Source organism: Danio rerio, chromosome 19 (assembly GCF_049306965.1).
Source record: "Danio rerio strain Tuebingen ecotype United States chromosome 19, GRCz12tu, whole genome shotgun sequence".
Classification (NCBI taxonomy): domain Eukaryota; kingdom Metazoa; phylum Chordata; class Actinopteri; order Cypriniformes; family Danionidae; genus Danio; species Danio rerio.
Window position 1 is genome coordinate 25,050,915 of NC_133194.1, and position 21,978 is coordinate 25,072,892.

The 21,978-nt window shown below is 34.6% G+C and overlaps 1 protein-coding gene across 1 annotated transcript in view; it reads right to left on the reverse strand.

The window, feature by feature from the left end:
* Positions 1 to 21,194, reverse strand: part of eif3eb (eukaryotic translation initiation factor 3, subunit E, b) — a 39,908-nt gene extending 18,714 nt beyond the window's left edge. The window contains exons 1-9 of the mRNA NM_001362621.1: positions 21,075 to 21,194; positions 20,111 to 20,228; positions 15,388 to 15,505; positions 15,224 to 15,266; positions 14,952 to 15,056; positions 12,708 to 12,833; positions 12,209 to 12,333; positions 5,976 to 6,102; positions 1,536 to 1,637 (exon numbers count right to left, since the gene is read on the reverse strand). Coding sequence (NP_001349550.1) covers positions 1,536 to 1,637; positions 5,976 to 6,102; positions 12,209 to 12,333; positions 12,708 to 12,833; positions 14,952 to 15,056; positions 15,224 to 15,266; positions 15,388 to 15,505; positions 20,111 to 20,228; positions 21,075 to 21,164 — 954 coding nt within the window. The 5' untranslated portion in view covers positions 21,165 to 21,194. The remainder of the gene's footprint in view (positions 1 to 1,535; positions 1,638 to 5,975; positions 6,103 to 12,208; positions 12,334 to 12,707; positions 12,834 to 14,951; positions 15,057 to 15,223; positions 15,267 to 15,387; positions 15,506 to 20,110; positions 20,229 to 21,074) is intronic.
* Positions 21,195 to 21,978: the final 784 nt, after the last annotated feature.

Genomic DNA, 21,978 nt, shown 5'->3' on the forward strand with positions numbered 1-21,978 from the left:
CTGGGCTTTTTCAGGCCACCGAATACCTTGGGCCAAAGGAACCTGCTGGGACTTCGTGTGGAATGAAAGAAGAAGAGTTTGCCTGAGTCTGGTTAAGATGGCATGCCGCCATTACACTAGTTTTCGATCACACACGAGTACATGCGCCAAACAAATAAATAAATAAGGGAAAGAAAAACATATAGCTGATAAGTTTAAGATAGGCTTTTCCATAAAACACCTAATAGGCAAGGGGTCTTATTGCTTATGATCGCCCTTATGGTTCCCTTTTAAATGTAAGGCTGTTGCATAAAATAATAAAGTAGTTTGAATTTATATGTGGCAATTCTTTGCTGCGTCCTACTTTGAGTTCTACACTATAATAAAGACACAGCCGCCAGTATTTTTTAGTTGTCGAGAGTTTTGGTCAAGTTTAAAAGATGTGTTTGTGCATGTTGATGTTATAAAATACATTTTATACAGAGTTATCACCGGAAAATGTCTGCAGTTTTATATTATGGATAGTCCGCTGGGTCATCCCTTCGTTAGTGGCGAGACCACTCGATGCACGATGCCAACAGTCAGTCGGCGAGTAAACAAATAAAATTAATGCAAATACATAGGCCTGTGCGCATAGACATATAACGTAATGCTGTACAGTAACATGTCATATGCTTGTTTCAGTTGTCTCCACTTTAATTGTTTTGTGATGATGCGATCTGCCTGCCTGATTCCTGCTGAACTGGGCGGGTTGAGTGACATTGTATTCGAGGGACATTCTGGAGGCCGGATTTGAGTGATGCACTACGAGCTACTAGCCCGACAGTGCAAACGCGACATGATTTCAGCCTCACTGCTCATGCTCCTGGGCTATTGGCATGGCACGGCCCAGCCCGATAAAAGCTCTGTCTTGCAATGGCCCGTTATTGAAAATGCGGCTAATGTTGTTACTAATCGTTCACATGTTCAAGACTGTGATAGATTTTTAAAAATCCAGTCTATAATTAATTTTTATATGGAAAATACATCATTTTGTGTGTTTTATTTTCACCATATCAGTGACATCATTAATGAATTTGGCAATTAAAGAGTTAAAATCCTAGAATTTTCTAAACAATTTAGTAGTTTTGATCAGGACTGAGGTTGATTAACAGATTTATGCCAAAAAAAAATCATAATAAAAAGGTAGTAAATTTGAACAGCGCATAAGGGTTAAATAAAATAAACCATTTTTGTTCTATAGAGAGACAACTCTTATATTTGTGATTAGCATTGTTTCTTTTGGGATGTGCAGTTAATTATGTGGTATACTGTAAACTCACATGCTTTTTTGGCCACATTCATAACGCATGTTTATTTTCCTCATTTTAAATATAAAAATGTTTAAAGACTAATATTTTCAAGATCCCATAACTCTGTCGTTAGTTGTTTTGGAAAATATGACCCGATGTTTCAATATAGTGTTAGCATATGCTTTCTCTATGCAAATAGCTTTTAAGTTTTTACTGCAAATGTCACATCCATAATGCTGGAATTGCTCAGGTGATGATTCTTACCGACTCACATTCCCTTAGTTTTCTCTGCGCGCTGTCAAAATCAAAGTTAACGTAGAGACACTCCACAAACTCGGTGATGGGATCCTTGTACGTGTATGACTCCTGTTGAGAGAGCAAAAGCAGAGTGTGATGTTAATCTCCTGCTAATTTGACAGCGGGTGCCACAGCCGCTGGGTATAAAACGTGATGAAGCCACAAGAACGCCATGACAACTACATTTACAAAGAGACGCTAATTCGCCAGCTCTGAATGCATGCTTAAAGGGAAGCGCATCTTGTATTAGCGTAATGGAATGCAGCACGCTCGTCGAGCTAGAAACCTCAAAGCAGGATCTGTGAGCTCATTCATCTGATCCACAAAGACGGGAATGTTCACAACAATCATTCCGGAAATAAGCTCGGCTCAGATGGTTTCCATAAATACATTTGTACAGCATATATTGAAGGTATGATAAAATGATGTAGAGATAGTGTGATGAATGAATGGTCAGCTAGTTGGTTTATCTAGATTTTTCTTAACCCTTGTGTGTGTATTGATCAAATTGACTCCCCTTTTGTTACAATATTGTGTATATATATATATATATATATATATATATATATATATATATATATATATATATATATATATATACATACATACATACATACATACTGTACATACACACACTTTTGGCTTTAACATATGTATTGTGTCGTAACCAGTTAAAAAAATTACCATAGCTGAATTTCATCTCCTGAGGATTACTTGGCATATTACGTGTCCGTAACAATGCCATTGATTTTCTTTTTATGCATCAATTTAGGCCCTAGTCCTCATCATTTGGAAGTTCAAGTATAGCATTTAAGGCCATGTGTCCAATAAAGGATTTTTAGACAGCTGAAAATGGCAGCACTCTTCTAAACACTCATTGCTGTGGGCAACGGAGAGCTTCTGTGAAGCATTGGTGGCTACAGTATAACCATGGTACTGTTAAAGGGATAGTTCAACCAGAACTGACAATTCTGTAATCATTTATTCACCCTTTAATTGTTCTAAACCTGTTTGACTTTCTATCGTTTGCTGAACAAAAAAAAAGATAATTTGAAGAAATCTGTAAACCTGTAACCATTGACGACCATAGTATTTGTTTTTCCTATTATGGATGTCAATGGTTATGGGTTTTGAGTTTTCTAAATTCATTTAAAATATCTTCTTTTGTATTCAACAGAAAAAAAAGAAACTCATAAGGATTTGTAAGCACTTGTAATGTTATAAAATGTGTATTTATACAGCGCATTTATTGTGTATGGCCATACACCCAAAGCGCTTCAAAATTGATTGGGGGGGATCTCTCCACACCAACGCCAGTATGCAGCAGCTACTTGGATGATGTGACAGCAACCACAGGACAACGGCACCAGTGCACTCAGCACACCAACTCCAGGTGGAGTGGAGAGACAGTGATAGAGCCAATTCTGTGGATGAGGATGATTAGGAGGCCATGACAGCTAAGTGCTGATGGAGGGAATTTAGCCAGGTCACTGAGGTTACACCCCTACTCTTTACGAGAAGTGCCATGGGATTTTTAATGATCAGTGTCCTCGGTTTAACGTCTCATCCGAAAGACGGCACTCACTGACAGTGTAGTGTCCCCTTACTTCACTGGGGCATTAGGACTCACACAGACTGCAGCTGGAGCGATCCCTGCTGGCCTCACTAACACAACTTCAAACAGCTACCAATTTATCTCATGTGGTCGGTCTCACTTTCAGGTACTGACCAGGCTCAGCCCTGCTTAGCTTTAGTGAGTAACTGGTCTTGGGCTGCAGGGTGATATGGCTTGAGGTTAAGTAAATAGTGAGCAAATTTAAATTTCTGGGTGAAATATCTAATTAATATTTTATTAATATGCTTAAAGTTATAACAAGAATTTCTTCATACCTTGCCCCTTCGTGGTTGGCCAATAAAGATGGGTATCGATTTAGATGTCCAGATTTGAAACAATTATGATTCACAAGCTCTCAAATTTCCCATTTGACTCAGTAAATGTACAGTGGATTCAGTACAAATGCTTAAGACTTTCTACAAACAATCAGTGAAAACTTCATGTGCATGTATATTTATATATATATTATGTATATTAAAAACAGACACATTTACACTTGTCCAATCAGCATAACAAAAAAATTTTACATGTAAACTTGGAAAATAATCAACAAAACTGAAATGAACTCAGCACTCACCAGAAGGATATACTTGAGGTCTCTCCTTCTGTCCAATACTTTGGCTATATGCCACAGAAATGAGCCTGTCAATCTTTCTCTTTTTTTTTTTTTTTAATGACTCAAACACATCCTGCTCCATCTGTGCATCCTTCCATACTTCTTTGCTGCTTCAGAGTATATACACAGATATTTTGACAAGCATATCATATAGAAAAATACCTTTTCACTGACATCTTCATAATTTAGTTTGTACAGAAAGTATTCAGTCCCCCTTTGATTTTCACTTTTTGTTATATTTAAGTATTTTTTTTCCTCATTATTATACACATTGCACCCCATAGTACGGCTGCACAATTAATCGAAAAAAATTGCAATCTCGATTCGACCACCTAGTAGATCTGAATCCAGCATTTCTATGATTCTGTCAATCTTATTTTCAAGTTCAGGAAGGAAGCAAAGTCGGATGCACAAGTCTTCACATTCTTTTACGTACGTTGCTCAGGAACATGGACATCTCCAAAAGGTGTTGAGTCACACTGTATGTATAAGATATATTTCTCCCTAAAAATGTAATTTCTGTCTTCATGCAATGATGTATTTGCGAAATCACACGTGATGTGAGCTGACCAACAGCTGTCACCAGAGAGAGGGCGGGCGCGCGCTTGTGAACGAATCTAGTGAACAGAACCTCCATAGGCTGTGAATAACAGGTAATAAAGTTGTAAATAACACATAGTTTGTGGCACAGAGTGATCGTTTGGGAGCCACGCAGGAAGTAAGAACCGCACTTAGCAGTGAAAAATGATTAATTAAATAATCATATCACATTTTAAAGTTATGATTACGACAAGCATTTGACATGTTTTTCATTCATAGCAAACACAAAGTGTTGTGCATGAAAATAAATGTTCAACAGTGTCAGAATAATTACTCTAGCCTATATAATGCTGAATATAATGCATGAGGGAATCTGATAATGACAAACGACTGATTACCAGTAGAAAAAAATAATTTTAATTATGTTTAACATAACTTTAACATTACTAACATAACTAATAGTGTTGTCAATGACAGATTGCAAGTGTATGTCTCAAACACAGTAATTCAACGTCAGAATTATGAATAGTTGAATTCTGATGTCATCACTTTACTGTACATTAATGACCCTGGAGGAAAACCTCCACCAGAGTGTTCAGGACCTCATACTGGGCCAAAGGTTTACCTTCTAACAAGACAATGACCCTAAAGCCTGGTTTATACTTCTGCGTCAAGTGACCGGCGCAACTCACGGCGCAGGCAACGCGCGTGGCTGGGCATTTATACTTCTGCGCGCTGTCTCCGTTGGTCTGCATTAACACTTCCGAAACGCTAGTGGGCAGTGAGGTGTAAATGTTCCTCTGTGTCGAGTTTCTTCGCTTCTGTTTTGCTATTCTGAACACTTCCTGGATGTACAAGTGACTCAAACTCGCTCATTTTGAGGCAGGAACCAGCGGACGTGCAACAACTTTAACCATGAGGTAAACAAAGAACAAAACTTTCCATCCGGAGCTCCTTCACGGGACTCCACACTTGTAAACAATCGCTCGCGCCATTCGCGCGGCTCTCGGTCCCGCCCAGACTCGTCGGCGCTAGCAAGCCGACCAATCACAGAGCTTGTGCTACGCGTTGTTGCGACGTGTAGTTACAATTTTTGAGAGGTGCACGTCAGTGACGGCGACGGCCACGGCGATGGGCTATGCGTCAGCGCCGTAGCATACGCCGGTGTTTGACGCAGAAGTATAAATCAGCCTTAAGAACACAGCTAAAATAATGGAGTGGTTTCACAACAACTCTGACTGTTCTTAAATGGCCCAGTCCTAGCCCTGACTTAAACCCAATTAAGCATCTCTAGAGAGGCCCACCAACATTTACAATGCAACCTGACAGAACTGGGAGGATCTGCAAGGAGGAATGGCAGAGGATCAGATTTCAGGTATGAAAAACTTGTTGTATCTTTGCCAAAAGGACTCATGGCTGTATTAGATCAAAAGGGGGATTCTACGGATAATACTCACTTTGGGTTTTAATAGTTGAATGCCTGATGATTTGCTATAAACATTTCAGTATCAAATTTTTTTATTGCTGTTTAGAAGACCATTTGTTAAACAGTTGCATTACACAAGGCATAAAAAAATCATGTTTAAAAAAAAAGCATTATGGGAAAACTTGAACACAAAGTAGTGACCATGCTGACCTGTTGGATGACTTTGACCAGGTCTTTGAGAACCTGTCGCCGTTTTCTCACATCCTTGTTGGTGATGACAGCTGTGGACAGGTAGCGGAGAATGTGGGGGCACATGGTCTGAATTGCATTTAGGTACCTGGTGGAAAAAAGACAAAATCCATCAGTAACACATAAATGATGTACTTGAGTAAAAGTATAATTGGCCTAATAAATAACATGCCAGTTCAATTATTTATTCAGACTTGGCAAGCCAAAACTAAGTATCAGTGCAGACTTTTAATATGTAATAAAAATGCAAAAATAATCAATTATTACACACACAGGCACACATTGCCCAAAATGTATAGGTTTAATAAGCTGGAAATAGTGTTATGCAAGTAACTTCAAAAAAGTAATTAATAACTAATTACATCATTAAAATGTATTTAAATCACCTTTATATTTACTTTGTCTGAAAAGTAATTAAATTACTCATTAAGTAATTTCATAGATGTATGAAAACATGAAGCATTTCAAAGCTTTGACAGCATATTATATATATATATATATATATATATATATATATATATATATATATATATATATATATATATATATATATATATATATATATATATATATACACACACTTCTATACAGCTTAAAGTGACATTTAAAGGCTTAACGAGGTTAAAAAGGTGAACTAGGCAGGTTAGGGTAATTAGGCAAGTTATTGTATAACGATGGTTTGTTCTGTAGACAGCGGAAAAAAAAAAACAATTGCTTAAAGCAGCTAATAATTTTGTCCTTAAAATGGTGTTTAAAAAATTAATAACTGCTTTTTTTCTAGCCGAAATAAAACAAATAAGACTTTCTCCAGAAGAAAAAAATATTATCAGACATGCTGTGAAAGTTTTCTAGGTTTATAATTTGGACTTCGACTGCATATAACATTTATTGTCATTAATTTCTCTTAATAATGTTCAATTGTCGGACAAAACTACCCTTCTTTAGTTGTAAAGTTAACTACGCAAAATTATCAGAATAGCAAAAAATGTTTATACAATTATGTATACATCTTCTATGAATTTATACCATATATTGTCATGAACCAATTTCATTCAGTTTATATTTTCTTAAGCATGTTATTGTCTTTAGTCTGAAAAAATACAAAATACATATACTACATTTTTCTAAATGTATAAAAGTGTTGAATATATATGGAGTAGTTAAGGCAACCTAGGCAAGTACATTCCCTAAAAATGAAAAGCAATCCCTTACTTTATTTTTCAGCAGCACATTAAGCAGCACAACAGTTTTTTGAACTAAATCAGCATATTACAATGATTTCTAAAGGACCATGTGACCGATGATTGGAGAAAAGGGTGCTAAAAGTTCGGCTTTGTCGTCAAAGACGCAAAATGATAAGAAATTAAAAATATTTGTATATTCCTGGGCATTATTTACAAAATTAGGCCCATATCTTTAAACTGTTAAATTATGTATTCATTGGTTGAACCACTTCACGTGCATGCTGTCCAACATTTATTTATTTTACTGGTATTTTGGTTAATGTTCAATGACTTGGTTGCTATCTATTTTTATTTTTTGTCAGACAGTAGATTTTATATTAAAAACCAGGTCGTAGAGAATTAATCAAGTTTAGTTCAAACTTTTCTGAAATGTTTTAATAAAATCTGTTGTTTACAGTATGTGTTTGCCTTTAGTTTTTGCAATCATGCAGAAAAAAATGTGAAAAATGTATATTTATCCACAAAAATAACTCCACCTGCTCCTGAAGCTCCACATCCTCTCCAGGAGCCTCTGGTCGGGAACGCAGACTGCTTGAATTGGGCATTTGGGTTTGTCTGGTATTTAAGCATTTTCATAAAAAGTATTTTATAGTTTGTAGTATTTTTCTAATTGAGAATTCATATCGTGTGTAAATAATGCCTTCACTTGTAAAGACTGTCAAGACAGATTGATTTGGTGATCCTTTATTTTATTTAAACAATATTATGGGTATACTGTTTACCAGTGCAGCCTGTCTCTTTCCCGCTCCCAGTAATGCAAACGTGTGAATAAATGTGTAAGAAATACAGACATATTAACTGTCATTTTACTGTGATCAATTGATTTTTCATCGTTTTTTTTCTTCATCTGAACACTAAAATGTAAAACATATGTGAATGTAAGGACTGCTTTACATTTATCTATGATGGTACTTGCAGGCATATAGACTTGTCCCTCACACCTTATTTCTGTTATCTTTTACTAAGGTAAGCGGGCTGTATGTACGCGAGCAATACACTTATTTAAATATGTCCTATGATAATACTATGTAGGCAGATTTATACATACATTTTGAAAGCTTTTACAACAACCGTAAATCAAAACAAAATGTTTTTTAAACATAAAAACTATCCAAAAGGCACATAGGATTATAAAGTATAGGTGTGTTTATTTGTTTATAATACATAGTGTTTAGTATAATATAGTAAACCGAGAATCTTTGTCATGGACCGTATTTCTAAATATAAGCTTAAAAAGTCTGTAGCAAAGTGGTGCTGACGTCACAGGCGAGCACCCCGAAGGGACTGTAGTATGTTTATAGCTAATGTTAGCTTTTTAATTCCTGTATTTGCATTTAAGATGCAAAAGTGCTAAAATTTGTATTTTCGTGTAAGGATTGTCTGGTTGGACAAAACAATTTCAAAAAGCCAATGGGAAAATTCTATAGGAATTTTATAGAGGGAACCAGTTTTATGCTAGCAATAGGCCAATTAGCCTACAAGGTGATGTCATAGTACCTCCACCCTACTGCCTGTTCTTGTTGAATCGCTAAATGCCTCCTCAATTGTATATCACTTTGGACAAAAGTGCCTGCTAAATGACAATGTAAAATGAAACATATCAGCTATCAAAACAATTCCAAAATAAAAAAAAATTCCATATCAAATGATTTCTGAAAACTCATACAGTACAGACCACAACATTAGAGCTTTTACACAACATTATATTCTGTTCAAATAATACATTTATAATCATTTTATATTCTATAACAGCTGATTCTGCTATATTTTGTAATCATTAGTAAAATTAAAACCAAAATGCAAACTAACAGCAATTACAAACCATGCAGTGATCAGTTTGTAAACAAAACTGGCTTTGATTGGTTCCCATTTTAACATTTCAACACTGTGGCCTTCAAACCCTCAACAGAGCGTGTCATTTTCAAAGTGCTCAGACTAAGCGCCGCTCATTATATGGTCACGCACTCATGCACTGTTCCCCCTAAAAATGTAACACTTTCAAGAGCAAATCTCATTAAGGATGAATTTTCCAACTGCCCTCGCTGTAATAATTGCTGGAAAGCGCGTGTTATATTTGCGTCGGGTCCTTTTAGCGAGTGACAACAAAAATGTTATGCAAATGTGGTGTCGCAGTTCTTCTTTAATGAGCAATTCTAGAGTTCTTGTTGCAGCAGAAAAGGGAAAAGCAGAAAAGCAGAAAGCCAAAGCTGACTTTTTAACATCCATTATTCCAATCTTCGGTGTCAAATGATCCTGCATAAATCATGTTAATATGCTAATTTGCTGCACAGGAAATATTTCCCACTATAGAGTATATAATACAAATGTTATTTGTTACTGTTATCCTTTTTTTCCCCCCAAGATTCCTTGAAGAATAAATACTATAACAATTGCCTTTATTTGACATCTCACATCATGTAAATTTTTTGTGCCATTATAAATATTTCTACAAAAAATATGTACACACACACACACACACACACACACACACATACACACACACACACAAAGTTTACTGTTACTACTATATGTTTACAGTTATATTTAATGGGTCTCTAAATGAATGTTTAATGAAAATTCTATAAAGTGTAAAGATATTTTTCAATAAAAGTTTGACATACCAAAAATACTTGTCAGGCATACTTAAAATAAATAAATATAATGTCAATTGAAAATATATTTTAAACAGAAAAATTGATTAAAAAAAGTCTGAAATGCTAAACAAACCAAAACTAATCACTGCATTTACATATTGTTGCTTGTCTGATGATCTAAAGATCTTCCATTATCATCAATTGTACATCGCTTTTTAATGAAAAATTGATGAATAAATAAATAAATGCAAATTATAAAAATACTAATTAATTGTAATTATGCATTGCAATATTGTGCCGCTCTATTTCTAACCACTGTTTTACCTATAATCCAGCAAGAAATTTGTGCATACATTATAATAATTGATTAATAATTCCTTACATCTATATAGCGCTTTTCTGGACACTTAAAGCGCTTTACACATTGGGGGAATCTCCTCATCCACCACCAGTGAGCAGCAGACTGATGGGGCAATGATGATATAGGGATGGTTAGGAGGCCATTATAGACAGAGGCCAGAGGGCAAATTTTGGCCAGGATACCGGGGTTAAACCCCTACTCTTTTTGAAGGACATACTAGGATTTTTAACGACCACAGAGAGTCCAGACCGCGGTTTAACATCTAATCTGAAAAACAGGGTTCACTGAGCAGTACAGAGTCCCCTTCACTATACTGGGGCGTTAGGACACAGACAGACCGCAGGTTGAGCGCCCTCTGCTGGCCTCACCTAAGGCTAATTTATACTTCTGTGTCGAGTGATGGGCGTGACTCACCACGCATGCCTTGCGCGTTGTCCTGCATTAATACTTCTGCGTGCTGTTTGTGTTGCTCTGCAATAACACTTTCGATGCGCTAGCTGGTAGTGAGGTTATGTTCCACTGTGTCGAGTTTCTTCGGGGATGTTTTGTTTTTTCTGAAAGCTACCTTAATGTATTAGTAGCTAAAACTTGCTCATTCTGATGTGGGAACCGGCGGACAAGCAACAACTTTCAAGACTTTTCAATCATAAGGTAAACACAAAAAAAAACTTTCCGCCTAGAGCTTCTTCACGAGACGACACTTGTAAACACTTTCTCCAACAGGTTCGCGCAACTCTCATCAGCGCTACCAAGCCAACAAATCATAGAGCTTGCGCTATGCATTATTGCGACGTGTAGTTACATTTATTAAAGGGTGCGTGTCAGCGTTGGTGATGGCCACGACAAAGGCTATGCGACCGTGCAAAGGCTGAACCAAAGCATTTGCACACATGAAGCAAAGTATAAATCAGCCTTAAAACCACTTCTGCCAGTAAACTAGCTTTTTTATGTGGTCTCCCATCCAGGTACTGACTGGGCACAGCCCTGCTTCAGTGGGCCACCATGTGGGAGTTGCAGAGAGCTAGTTGCTGTCTAATTACACATTGAATAAAACATTATTCCACCTATATCTTGACATATTATCAGAAAAGTTAACTGAAACATTAAAACAGGCTTTATTTATCATTAATATGTGTTCTATTAATTTTAAAATCACTTAATTTTTTTTAAATGTATTAATAAAATTTGAAATATATATAAAAATAAATATTTTCTAGTACACTTAAGAATACTATTATTCATGTTTTTCAAAAAAAATTAAAACAGGTTTAAAAATTAGGTTTAAAAATTTTTTAAACCTAAAATCATTAAGCTTTTATTTTTCTAGTCTGTAAAATAATTCACTAATAAGTTAATCAACAAATTGCTCTACATGCAGTGAGCAAAAAATATATTTACACACTCATTCTGATGGTGTCTTATACAATATTACTGATGGCTGATTGTCAAAACAGTTATTGTGCAATAACATTAAACTGTGAAGTTAAACAAATGAGTCAAAATAATTGTTAGTCAAATTAATTTACTAGGGATGCACCAAATATTCAGCCACTGAAAATTTTCTGAAGGGGGCTACTACATATAAAAAATTATAATTTATGCACTGGTCCTATTAAAAAAAAAAAAAAAAAAAAAAAACTCTCTCTAATCTTTCTCAAATGTTAAGCAGAAGACAAACTCAACCACTTAACAGCTAGATGTTATCTGTCTGTATAAGACTCAATCCCCAAAAGTGATACCCATTGTTGCAATGCGCTACATACATATTTTCATAATTAAGTGAAAATCTAAGTGATTGATTTATTCTTGAGACAATGCCTTGGTTTTAGTTAGATTGTTACACAGTCATAGCCATGAATGCAATGGTACTAACAATTTTCAGAATTTATTGCAGTGTTTCAGTTTCGCCTTGGTTTGCTCTTTTTCGGCCAAAAATTTTCATTTTGGTTTATCTCTATACTTTACCAAGTGTATGTCTTAGTTGATTCTACTCACTGGGGCTGATAGAGGAAGAGCTCGATGATGTTGTCTCTGCCTTTGGGATGATTAAAGAAGACAAACAGTGACCAGTGTATGAGCCACGTCCTCTGCTGCAGTGACTGAAGAGGCGAACTCACCGACTGAATCATGCAGCAAAACAAAAACATGCTTTCATTCAAAACATGTCAACACCGCTTCAGCCTTGTGTCATATAGTTGATCTTACATTCCATGCATGGACTACCAAAGCAAACAGGGCCACAGTAAATCCAAACACATCCATTTTTTAACTGCATCGCAAATAAATGTCATGTCAAAGCTGATGCAATGTAAATGCCATTGTGGTCAGTTCTGTGTTTACGGCCTGATGCTTGCTAAAGGTCTGTTGTATAGGAGCTCAAAGGAACATTGGCGGAGAAGCAAATTAACCAGGGAGACAAATTTTGCTGTTGGAATACAGCATCAAAGCTTCTATTAGACAGAGGTGAATGGTGAAGAATGGTGGACAGACATACGTTGTTGTCGATGGTCTCTCGTAAGCGGGTCAGGTCCTCCATGGCTGCTTCCCAATTCTGCATGAGGATTTCCGATGCCAGTTTGCCCCACAGAGAGCTCAGAGCATTCCTGTCTGTGGAGGGAACCTGGATCATGAAAACCAGACCATGAGTTTTTCTACACATTTTCCAATATCATGTTCGCCCCTCTCATATCTATGCAAGCTATTGTCACTTTAGCATTGATACATTTCGATTTTGTGTAGGAAATTGTGTTAAACATATAACTCCTATTCCAGTTAACATCTGAGGTGGGTCAAAAAGTTTTTAAATTCCTAAGTCAAGATTAGGTGCTTTGTGAATGATTTTAGAACAGCATTGTCCTAATTTTACCCTTGTGTATTGTTCAAAATTACTACACTTTTGTTATGTTTCACAGCTGTTTTTGCCCTATTATAATGACATTTTTTGATCGCAAAGCTATGACACCCTATAATTATGCATTCTTGATTGATGGTTGATTTTCCTGTTAGGAAGTGGTATAATTTGTAATGTATACTGTTGATCATCAGTTGGCACTATTAACCCTTTAGATAGGCTAAAATGATTAGTCTTCTTGTAAATTTGTAATTTTTAAAAAAATATTTCCCATGTGCTGTTTAACAGGGAGCTTTTTTCAACACATTTTAAAACTTTAATATTTTAAAACTAATTTCTTTGGTCTTTGGCATGAAGACAGAATAATATGTTTGTTATTTTGTAAGATGCTAGTATTCAGCTTAAAGTGGATTCAAAGGCTTAACTAGGTTATGAAGTTAATTAGGCAAGTTATTTAAGAGCAGTGCTTTCTGTAGCCAATTAAAATATTTATTAAGAGGGCTAATAATTTTGACCTTAAAAAGTTTTTTTTTAATCCAGGGAAATGAAAAGAAATAGTCTCTAGAGTTTCTAGAGAAAGAACAAAAAGCATTATAGCAAATAATTTGAAAATGTTCTTGCTTCATTAAACATCAGTTTGGGAAATATTTGAAATAGAATTTGTAAAAATCTGAATAAAAAAATTGTCCTTTGCCATTTTTTGCATAAATTGACAATTGGTTAAATAACAAAAAGATTTTTCTGCCATGTTTACTGTATTTTTAGACAACAAGTTGGCAATTTTTTAGAACTTTAGAGGAGCTATGAAGACAATATATGGTGAAATATTCCCTATTTGCAGTCATAACTGCAGTGAAAAATTGGTTATTTTGACCAAATGTTATTTTCAACTATTTCTATTAGAAAAAGTGGAAACTGTAAAATATTAGATATCGAAAACAACAAATAATAGCATTTTACTAAAACCCACACCTAGAAAACCCAGAGACGCTGAGAATCTTTAAGTGGTCTCTTTTTTTTCTATAGCTGAATATATACACTCATTTAATAATACACTTTGAAAACATAAACATCATATTTTTATACATTTCAAGTGATATTTAATGGAGAAAGGAAATGTTCACAATATTTAATTTCATTTTCTAGTGGAAAAAGTTTTATTTGTTTTATTAGGCAAGAATAAAAGCATTTTTTTTTTTTATTAGCCCCTTAAGTAAGATTTTTTTCCCAATTGACTACTAAACAAAATTTCTGTTATACAATGACTTGCCTAATTACCCTAACTTGCCTGATTAACTTAATTAACCTGGCTAAGCCTTTAAATTCTAGTATTTTGAAAAATATCTAGTAAAATATTATGTACCGTCATCATAGCAAAGACAAAATAAGTCAGTCATTCTAAATAAGTTATTGAAACTATAAAATATAAAAAAATGAGTTGGAAAAAAAACCTCCTCTCCCTTTAACTTAGTGATGAAATGTAAAAGAATAGAATTCAAATCTAACAGGAGGGCAAATAATTTTGAAAAAAAGTCAACTTTGTTACACTAGAACATCAGTTTTGACGTTGTTGTTTAATAAAAGTATATATATATTTTTTAATTGTTTTTTAAATACATTTTTAAAGATACAATGAAAAAAGTAAAGTCTTTTTTTTGTTGTTGTTTGTTCAACAACCTCTCAAAACACTAGAAGTGATGGTTGCCGATTGTTTGTTCAGGTAAATTACTAAAAAAATAAAAGCTGTTAAACCACTCAGGGATGAAACAAATTAATGTATTCTAACCCTCTCCCTTAAGGCTGTAATTTTAAAGTCTATTTCACACTTCACAAATCAAATTAAACAAACAAACAAAAACTAAATGAAACATTAGTGGTCTTGCTTACAAGCACGCGGAAAAAGTAGAGATACTCTGCAGCTCCAGAGTAGTTTCCACACTCATACTGGAACTTGGCATAGCGGTAAAGTGTATCCAAATATTCCTGACGAAACTGAGGGAAGAGAAATCAAAATCAATAAAAAATTAAACAAGTGGTCAATTAGCTACTCTAAAATACAAAATATAATAATTAAAATAAAATAAAATAAAATAATAAATTATTTTAATATAAAATATATTAAAAAAATAAAAATATTTGAGATGTGTTGAAACACTTACACTATGTTTGTCTGCTAAATATTCAAACAGCATCCTTCCATCTCTAAGAAAAAACACAAGAACTTTATAGTAGTGACATAGTAGTAGAGTTACATTAAGGCAACTCCACAGTCTAATATATTATATTTTACAGAGCAATAAACAGTATTATGTTGGCAGTAGACCTGGTGGACTGCATCTGTCTCTGAGTCTCTGGATCTTCAAACATCTTCACTATGGGTTCCGTTTCAGACTGGAGCTGCTTTAGCTGGGCCACCACTGTGGTTCTTTTGTCCCTCAAGGCTATCAAAAAGATAAATTATTACACGTCATGACTGAATTACTTTCAATGTATAGCGATTAGTGCTGCACAATATATTGCAAAATGATCATTGTTGCTATAATACTATATGGAGTAGGGGTATCAAAATTAATTGTTTCTTCTGTGCACTGCGATGCAGACGTGAACAATTCGGTATCAGTTCAGTTATAATCATAACCCGTTATTATATACTGACGTCATTTATCTCAGGGGTTTTCAAACTGTGGGTCGCAACCCACTAGTGGGTCACACAGTGAACAAAGGTGGGTCGCGCAACATCACATAGCTGCAGCTATAGTTACATTGCGGTAAATCAAAACCAGTGCGATTGACAGCAATAACTTAAAAACCTCTTACCCTAAAAATATCTAAAGTGTGTTTCCTACAAAAAGACAAAGCTGGTTATGTTTCACAGCTGTCTTTTTCTTTTTTTTGCTTGACATTACGAGCACTGCTCCGTTTGAGCTCTCGCAGAGTGGAGCTCTGAGTAAGGGACCGTCAGAAAAGTGCTTATTTTTTTCTTTTTTTTTTCTTTTTTTTTTTTTTGCTTGGTCCTGCGTGTTTTATTTTCAACACTACCAATTTTCTCTTAAATGAGCACAAACAGTTATTAAAGTAGTCAAATGCTTCATTATAGATCTGTGCATTCTTACATTAACACCTCTTTTATCAAACAAAACATAATGAGAGATTCATTTGCTGCTCTTCACTAAATAACTATAGTAACTTTAATCAATATGCAAATACAATTTAAAGTGAAATAGATTTTATAGCTTTATTTAATTTCTGGATAGGCCATTGATTTTAATAGGCTAAACCTTTTATTTTATTGTCAATATTTTCTAATGTTTGCTATGTATTCTATTATTTGAAGCTATTTGTTGTCCCATATTTTTTACATCCCAACGTTGACAGATTGCTAATCAATAAATAGCTATAGTGCTATCTGTTAGTTTTAACTTCATCTAATGTTATGGAAGGGCATGGATGTTATGGAAAATAGTAATAGTAATGTAACTACCCCCTTCATTCCTTCCTCAAGCAAATGTGTAAATATTACATCTATTCAGCAATAACGTTAAATGCATTGGCATATTTATCTGACGTTTTCCCAGCTTGTAGTAGTCGATCAAAAAGCTATTTAGCTTCTTATGACTACACTAGCAATGGAATTTACTGTGATGTGACGGGGCTTGATCAAAGGTTGATCATATTCTCTTCTGAAAAAAGAAGAGTATCTTTTTCAACAAAAAAATTATCAGTTACAGCCAGCATCCCAAAAAAGGACTTCGAGCCTCATTTTGTGCATATCAAATCGCAAAATCCAAAAAGCCGCACACCATATAATTTTGACTGCTTTGAATGGATAAATTTTTTTACCCATTTTTCCATAATAAAATATTATGGTGGGTCTTGAGATTGAATTACTTTCCTAGGTGGGTCCTGGAATACAAACGTTTGGGAATCCCTGATTTATCTCATATGCACGAGGGAGGCTATCATGGAACAGCTGTGATCTCCGCAGCCATTTTTCAGTGTCACTCATCTGTGAAGAGCCAATCGCAGCCCTTTCTGTTGAGCGCGTGGCCAATTAAAGGGGTATAAGAACTTGGTAGACAAGGCTCAGAAAGCAAGCGGGATATTTATATTTGTTTATTTGCTTTTTGACTGTTTGAATTAAAGGACAATATTGTATTACATAATAGTTCATAAATTTAAATATATTTATTTATTTATATTTATACATTTTATTACAAGAATTGCTGTGCTGTAAAGAGAATATAAAACTGCGTACAGAAAGCATCGCCAATGCACCGTGATGCACTGAGATAACGAATTGAACCGAATCGATGGCATGATAATCCGACCGAACCTTGAGACCAGTGTAGGTTCACACCTGTGGAGTAGACATATCACAGATAAGTGTGATAAATAGGGCTGCAACTAACAATCATTTTGATAATTTTATTATTTTTTAAAGTAATCGATTAATTTGATAAAAATGAATACCTTTTTAATATGATGTTTTGCTTTTCGTAACTACATTATCAATGCTAGTTCAAACTACTTAATTAAAATGAGCTGAGTCAACTTACAATTAACTGTTTTATGTTTAATCAATTTAAATTTATAAAAAAAGCTAAACCTAAAAAATTAACCTAACAAATGTAATTAGAATTGTTTTTATGTCATTCTTTAATAAAAGTACATACTTTTTTCAACAACTCCATCTAAACAATAAATAAGGGTATTACTTATGTATACTAAAAAGCAAAAACCACATATCCATTTTAACAATCTTTAATTTTGACATTTTAAACCTTAAATGAAGAGCAAAGTTTGTTTTTGAATAGTAAAATATCTCTAAATATGCAAAATATAAATAAACAAAAAGCAAAACAGGTGTTGTACTCCTATAATATTCGCTTTATGAAATTAAGACATAAATATGCTGACATTCAAGGTGCAGTAGGTGATTGTCTTCAGAAACATTGTTTGCTGGGCTGGTTGAAAGTCTCTTCACATTCCTAATGATTAAAGTAAATGATTTAAATGTATTTATTTGTATTTTTGTTTTCTGGATAAGGCATAAAACTTAAAAACTTTCATCCAATTAAATATTGTCGGACCGACAAATAACTCACAACAATTTGAATTTTTGTGCAGCTTCTTTAAGCAGACTGATACGTCACTCTTGCGCGCACGTGAAGCACGCATCTACACCTGACAAAGAGACGTCATCTGCAAACTCTGCATCAACCTGAAATTCTTTCTGAAAGACCAACGTGGCCTTGTACTGTATGCATGAAACTAAAGATGTGCTTTAACATTAGGCACATTCAAATCGAGACTGAAAACACATCTGTTTAGCTGTGCCTTGACTGAATGAGCACTGTGCTACGTCCAACCGATCGCACTATTATTATGTTTTTCTCTTCTTTTTCATTCTTTTATAACCTGTTTTAACACATTTTTACCAGTTTATCATTTTAATTATTTGTTCTTATTTTTCTTATACTTGTCTCTTTTATTCTTGTTTATGTGAAGCACTTTGATTAGCCACTGTGTATGAAAAGTGCTATATAGATAAACTTGCCTTGCCTTGCAAAAACAAGCGATGTACGAGGATCAACGAGCACAATTGAAAATGAAAAGTCACTTGTTGTCTTGTTATCATAAATGCAAGTGTAAATATAAACAGATGGCAGGATATTTCTGTTTTTAGCACTCCTTTTCTGATTACATTTTTATTTAGTTTAATAACAAAACATTAGTAAATGTGCACTTCTGCCTAAGCAGCTTTACTGAGGTGAAGTTTGATTTGTATTCACACATTTGTTCATTTCTAAACAATGACAGTCTGTGATACAGTTTTGGCAAAATATGTGTGTGCGTTCGTGAGTTCATGACTTAAGGAGGCGTGGCTCGGAGGCGTTGGACAGCAGAGGAGGGTCGTAAAATTTCTAAGCTATTATGCTAATGCTAGCATTTTGGCAGATCACCTATTGCACCTTTAAGATATTAAGCAGCAGAATTTGTTAAAATTTCAAAATTCTAAATGATAAAAAACCAACAAATATTTCTTTTTGAATAATAGATAGTAAGAACAATTCAATTCAATTCAGTAGATAATAAGATAATAATGGATAATAAGAACAGGTACACTTTTACTGCTCAGCTGCACAAATGTATGTTTATTCACAATATTGAATAACTGTAATATTCTACAGCTGCAGTTGTTTGCTGATTTTAAAAATGAGTGTCACATTTTACTCTTACTGTTTAATTTAAACTAATATAAAGTAGCTTGTGAGGTGATTGCACATGAAGTATAACATGGTTTCCGCTACATTCATTCTTCCATGGCGAGGCGCCATGACAAAACTGATCCCGCCATGACTACATAACAGCTTCTCATTTAAAACACTCAGTCGTGTTTTTTTTTTTTTTAATTAGCATGTGATAATCGCACTAAAACTTAAAAAAAATTAAGTGAATTATAACAGCACAAACTGTTCTGTAACTGTAGTAGTGCTGTGCATTATTTGTTTAACCCTTACCCTAGGGGATGTGCTAACTGACTAACTGACTGACTGACTTGCTGACTGACAGGTGCGTTATGCGTGAGGTCAGCAAACACGATGTATATCCATTTCACTTTACTTCAGGACGCATTAATACCATTCTGTAGGTCTATCGGAGACATTCATAAATATTCCTAGCCAATCTAATAAATGTTGGAGACATACTTAAACGCACTAAATCACAGTTCAGCAGCGTTTATTTGAGAGCGCACAAGAAGATCTGCGCTTGAGCAGCATATATTTAAGATGGTGTGCACAAGCAGAAGGAAATCTGAGCACAGGCAAAGCGATTTGCATGCTCTTAGGCTATTACATGAATGTGATCTCGACTTGTAATACTGCGCTCACGACATTTGTCATTGAAATAATGCCGCAAGGTAGTTGGTAGATCTGTTTAAAAAAGGCCTTCCGCCACACCTGGGAAAAATCCTAAAGGAAATACTGTATATGATAACAGCATCTGTTGATTAGCGATAGTTATCAATTTTATTGAAAACTTACAGTGTGGAATTTCTTTGTCAGGATAGAGGTTCTTATATACATCCATTGCAAAGTCCACCATGTTTGTTTCGCTGAGAAGATCCAGCTTCCCTTGGAGAAGTTCTTTCTCATTGTAGATCTGAGAAGACAATAAATGTCAGATTTAACAAAACTATCCTTGGTAGAAATGAAGTAACAGTTAGAATTGCGCAGCATGAAATCAGAAAACAGACATGCGTCAAAACAAGGGTAATAAAATATTAAACTTACACCATAGGTCTAAAATGTTGAATTAATTATTCAGTGTTTTTACCAAGGACGCTATTATTTGCACTGTTACAGTAAAATCAGAAGCAATATATATTTTAAAAGATTGTTTTGTTTTAAGGATCTTAATATACAGAAACTATTAACTCAGGTAAAGTTGAATATAACATTTTATATTGTTTACCCTGATGATACTTTGAATATTAAGCCTGGTATCACATGCAAGTATGACTTCAAAACAACATTAGCACTATGTAATTGATTGTAAACAATGCAGTACTTTGATAGTAATTGAGAATATGATTTTACCGTTTAGAATTTGCAAATAATACGTTTCTGAAATGGAAGTCAGATTTTGCGAATATAAAACCAGTGTTATTAAATAACGTTATATTAATTTATTAGTTTTATATACGCTACATACAAAGTTACACCACTGTTATAACACAAAAACATGGTGATGTCCCTGGAAACACAGGATTTGTGCTAGCAAAGGCTCTTATGCTTTGAATAAAAACGGATCTGTCAAAAACAGCAATAAATAAAACGTTTAACACAATGGTCCAAAGATGTCATCATTGTTTTATTATGGGATAAGAAATTATTTATCTCGATCAGATAACTAACGGTATTCACCACACGTGCGATGTGCAGTTCTGCGATTACCGATCAATTATATAAGTTAACAACGATGTTGTACTGTATATCTGTGTATTACCTCTTTGACCGAAAGGAATTCCAGCAACGGAAAGACCAAATGCCTGTCTAAAAAATGAGCGATTCTGGTAGTCAGATCGTACTCCGCCATTTTGAAAATAAGAAGAGCGTTTAAAAAACTTTATTTCAGCACTGATGAGAACAGTGAGCTGCTTCTGTCCCACACACGCACGCACGCACACACACACACACACACACACACACACACACACACACACACACACACACACACACACACACACACACACACACACACACACACACACATAAATAGATATAGAGGGAGGGGGTATCAAACAAATAGGATCTACTTCAAACTATTTAAAGGTTCTCCTATTTTTTTATTTTCTTTTTTTCTGTATTACACAGGACTAATCTATTTACAGTTATTTTACCATCCTGTTCCACATAGTCATCACCTAATTTTGGTAGCAGATCATTATTGGTGTTAATATCCCTAAACCCTTAGACCTATAGTCTTGGCCATAGGGTCAGGGTTAAGGTTAACTTATGTACACAGTAGTGTAAAATAAAGTGCAACCCAAATATTGATAGCTTTTTTATGGCCCAGGAGTCATTCATTTTATTAATTTAGTCATTTAGTAAAAGGTAAATAATAAGGTTTGTCACAAATTTAACTTGACTGCAGAATAGCAAGACTAGCAGGATTGTTTGCTGGGATACATGATAAAAATAAAGAGATGAAATATGTTGGTAGCTTATGAGCAACCTAGGAAAAACCCTCTCAAAAAACATCACAAAGCAAGATAGCCTACTGTAAGAAAAAATAGATGGTGGTGCATTAGGTAAAAAAAAATGTGTGAATATACAGCCTACTTTAACATGGCAAAATATGTAACATGGAATTGATTTACTAATATGATTTAAAATTGTGGTGATCTTCC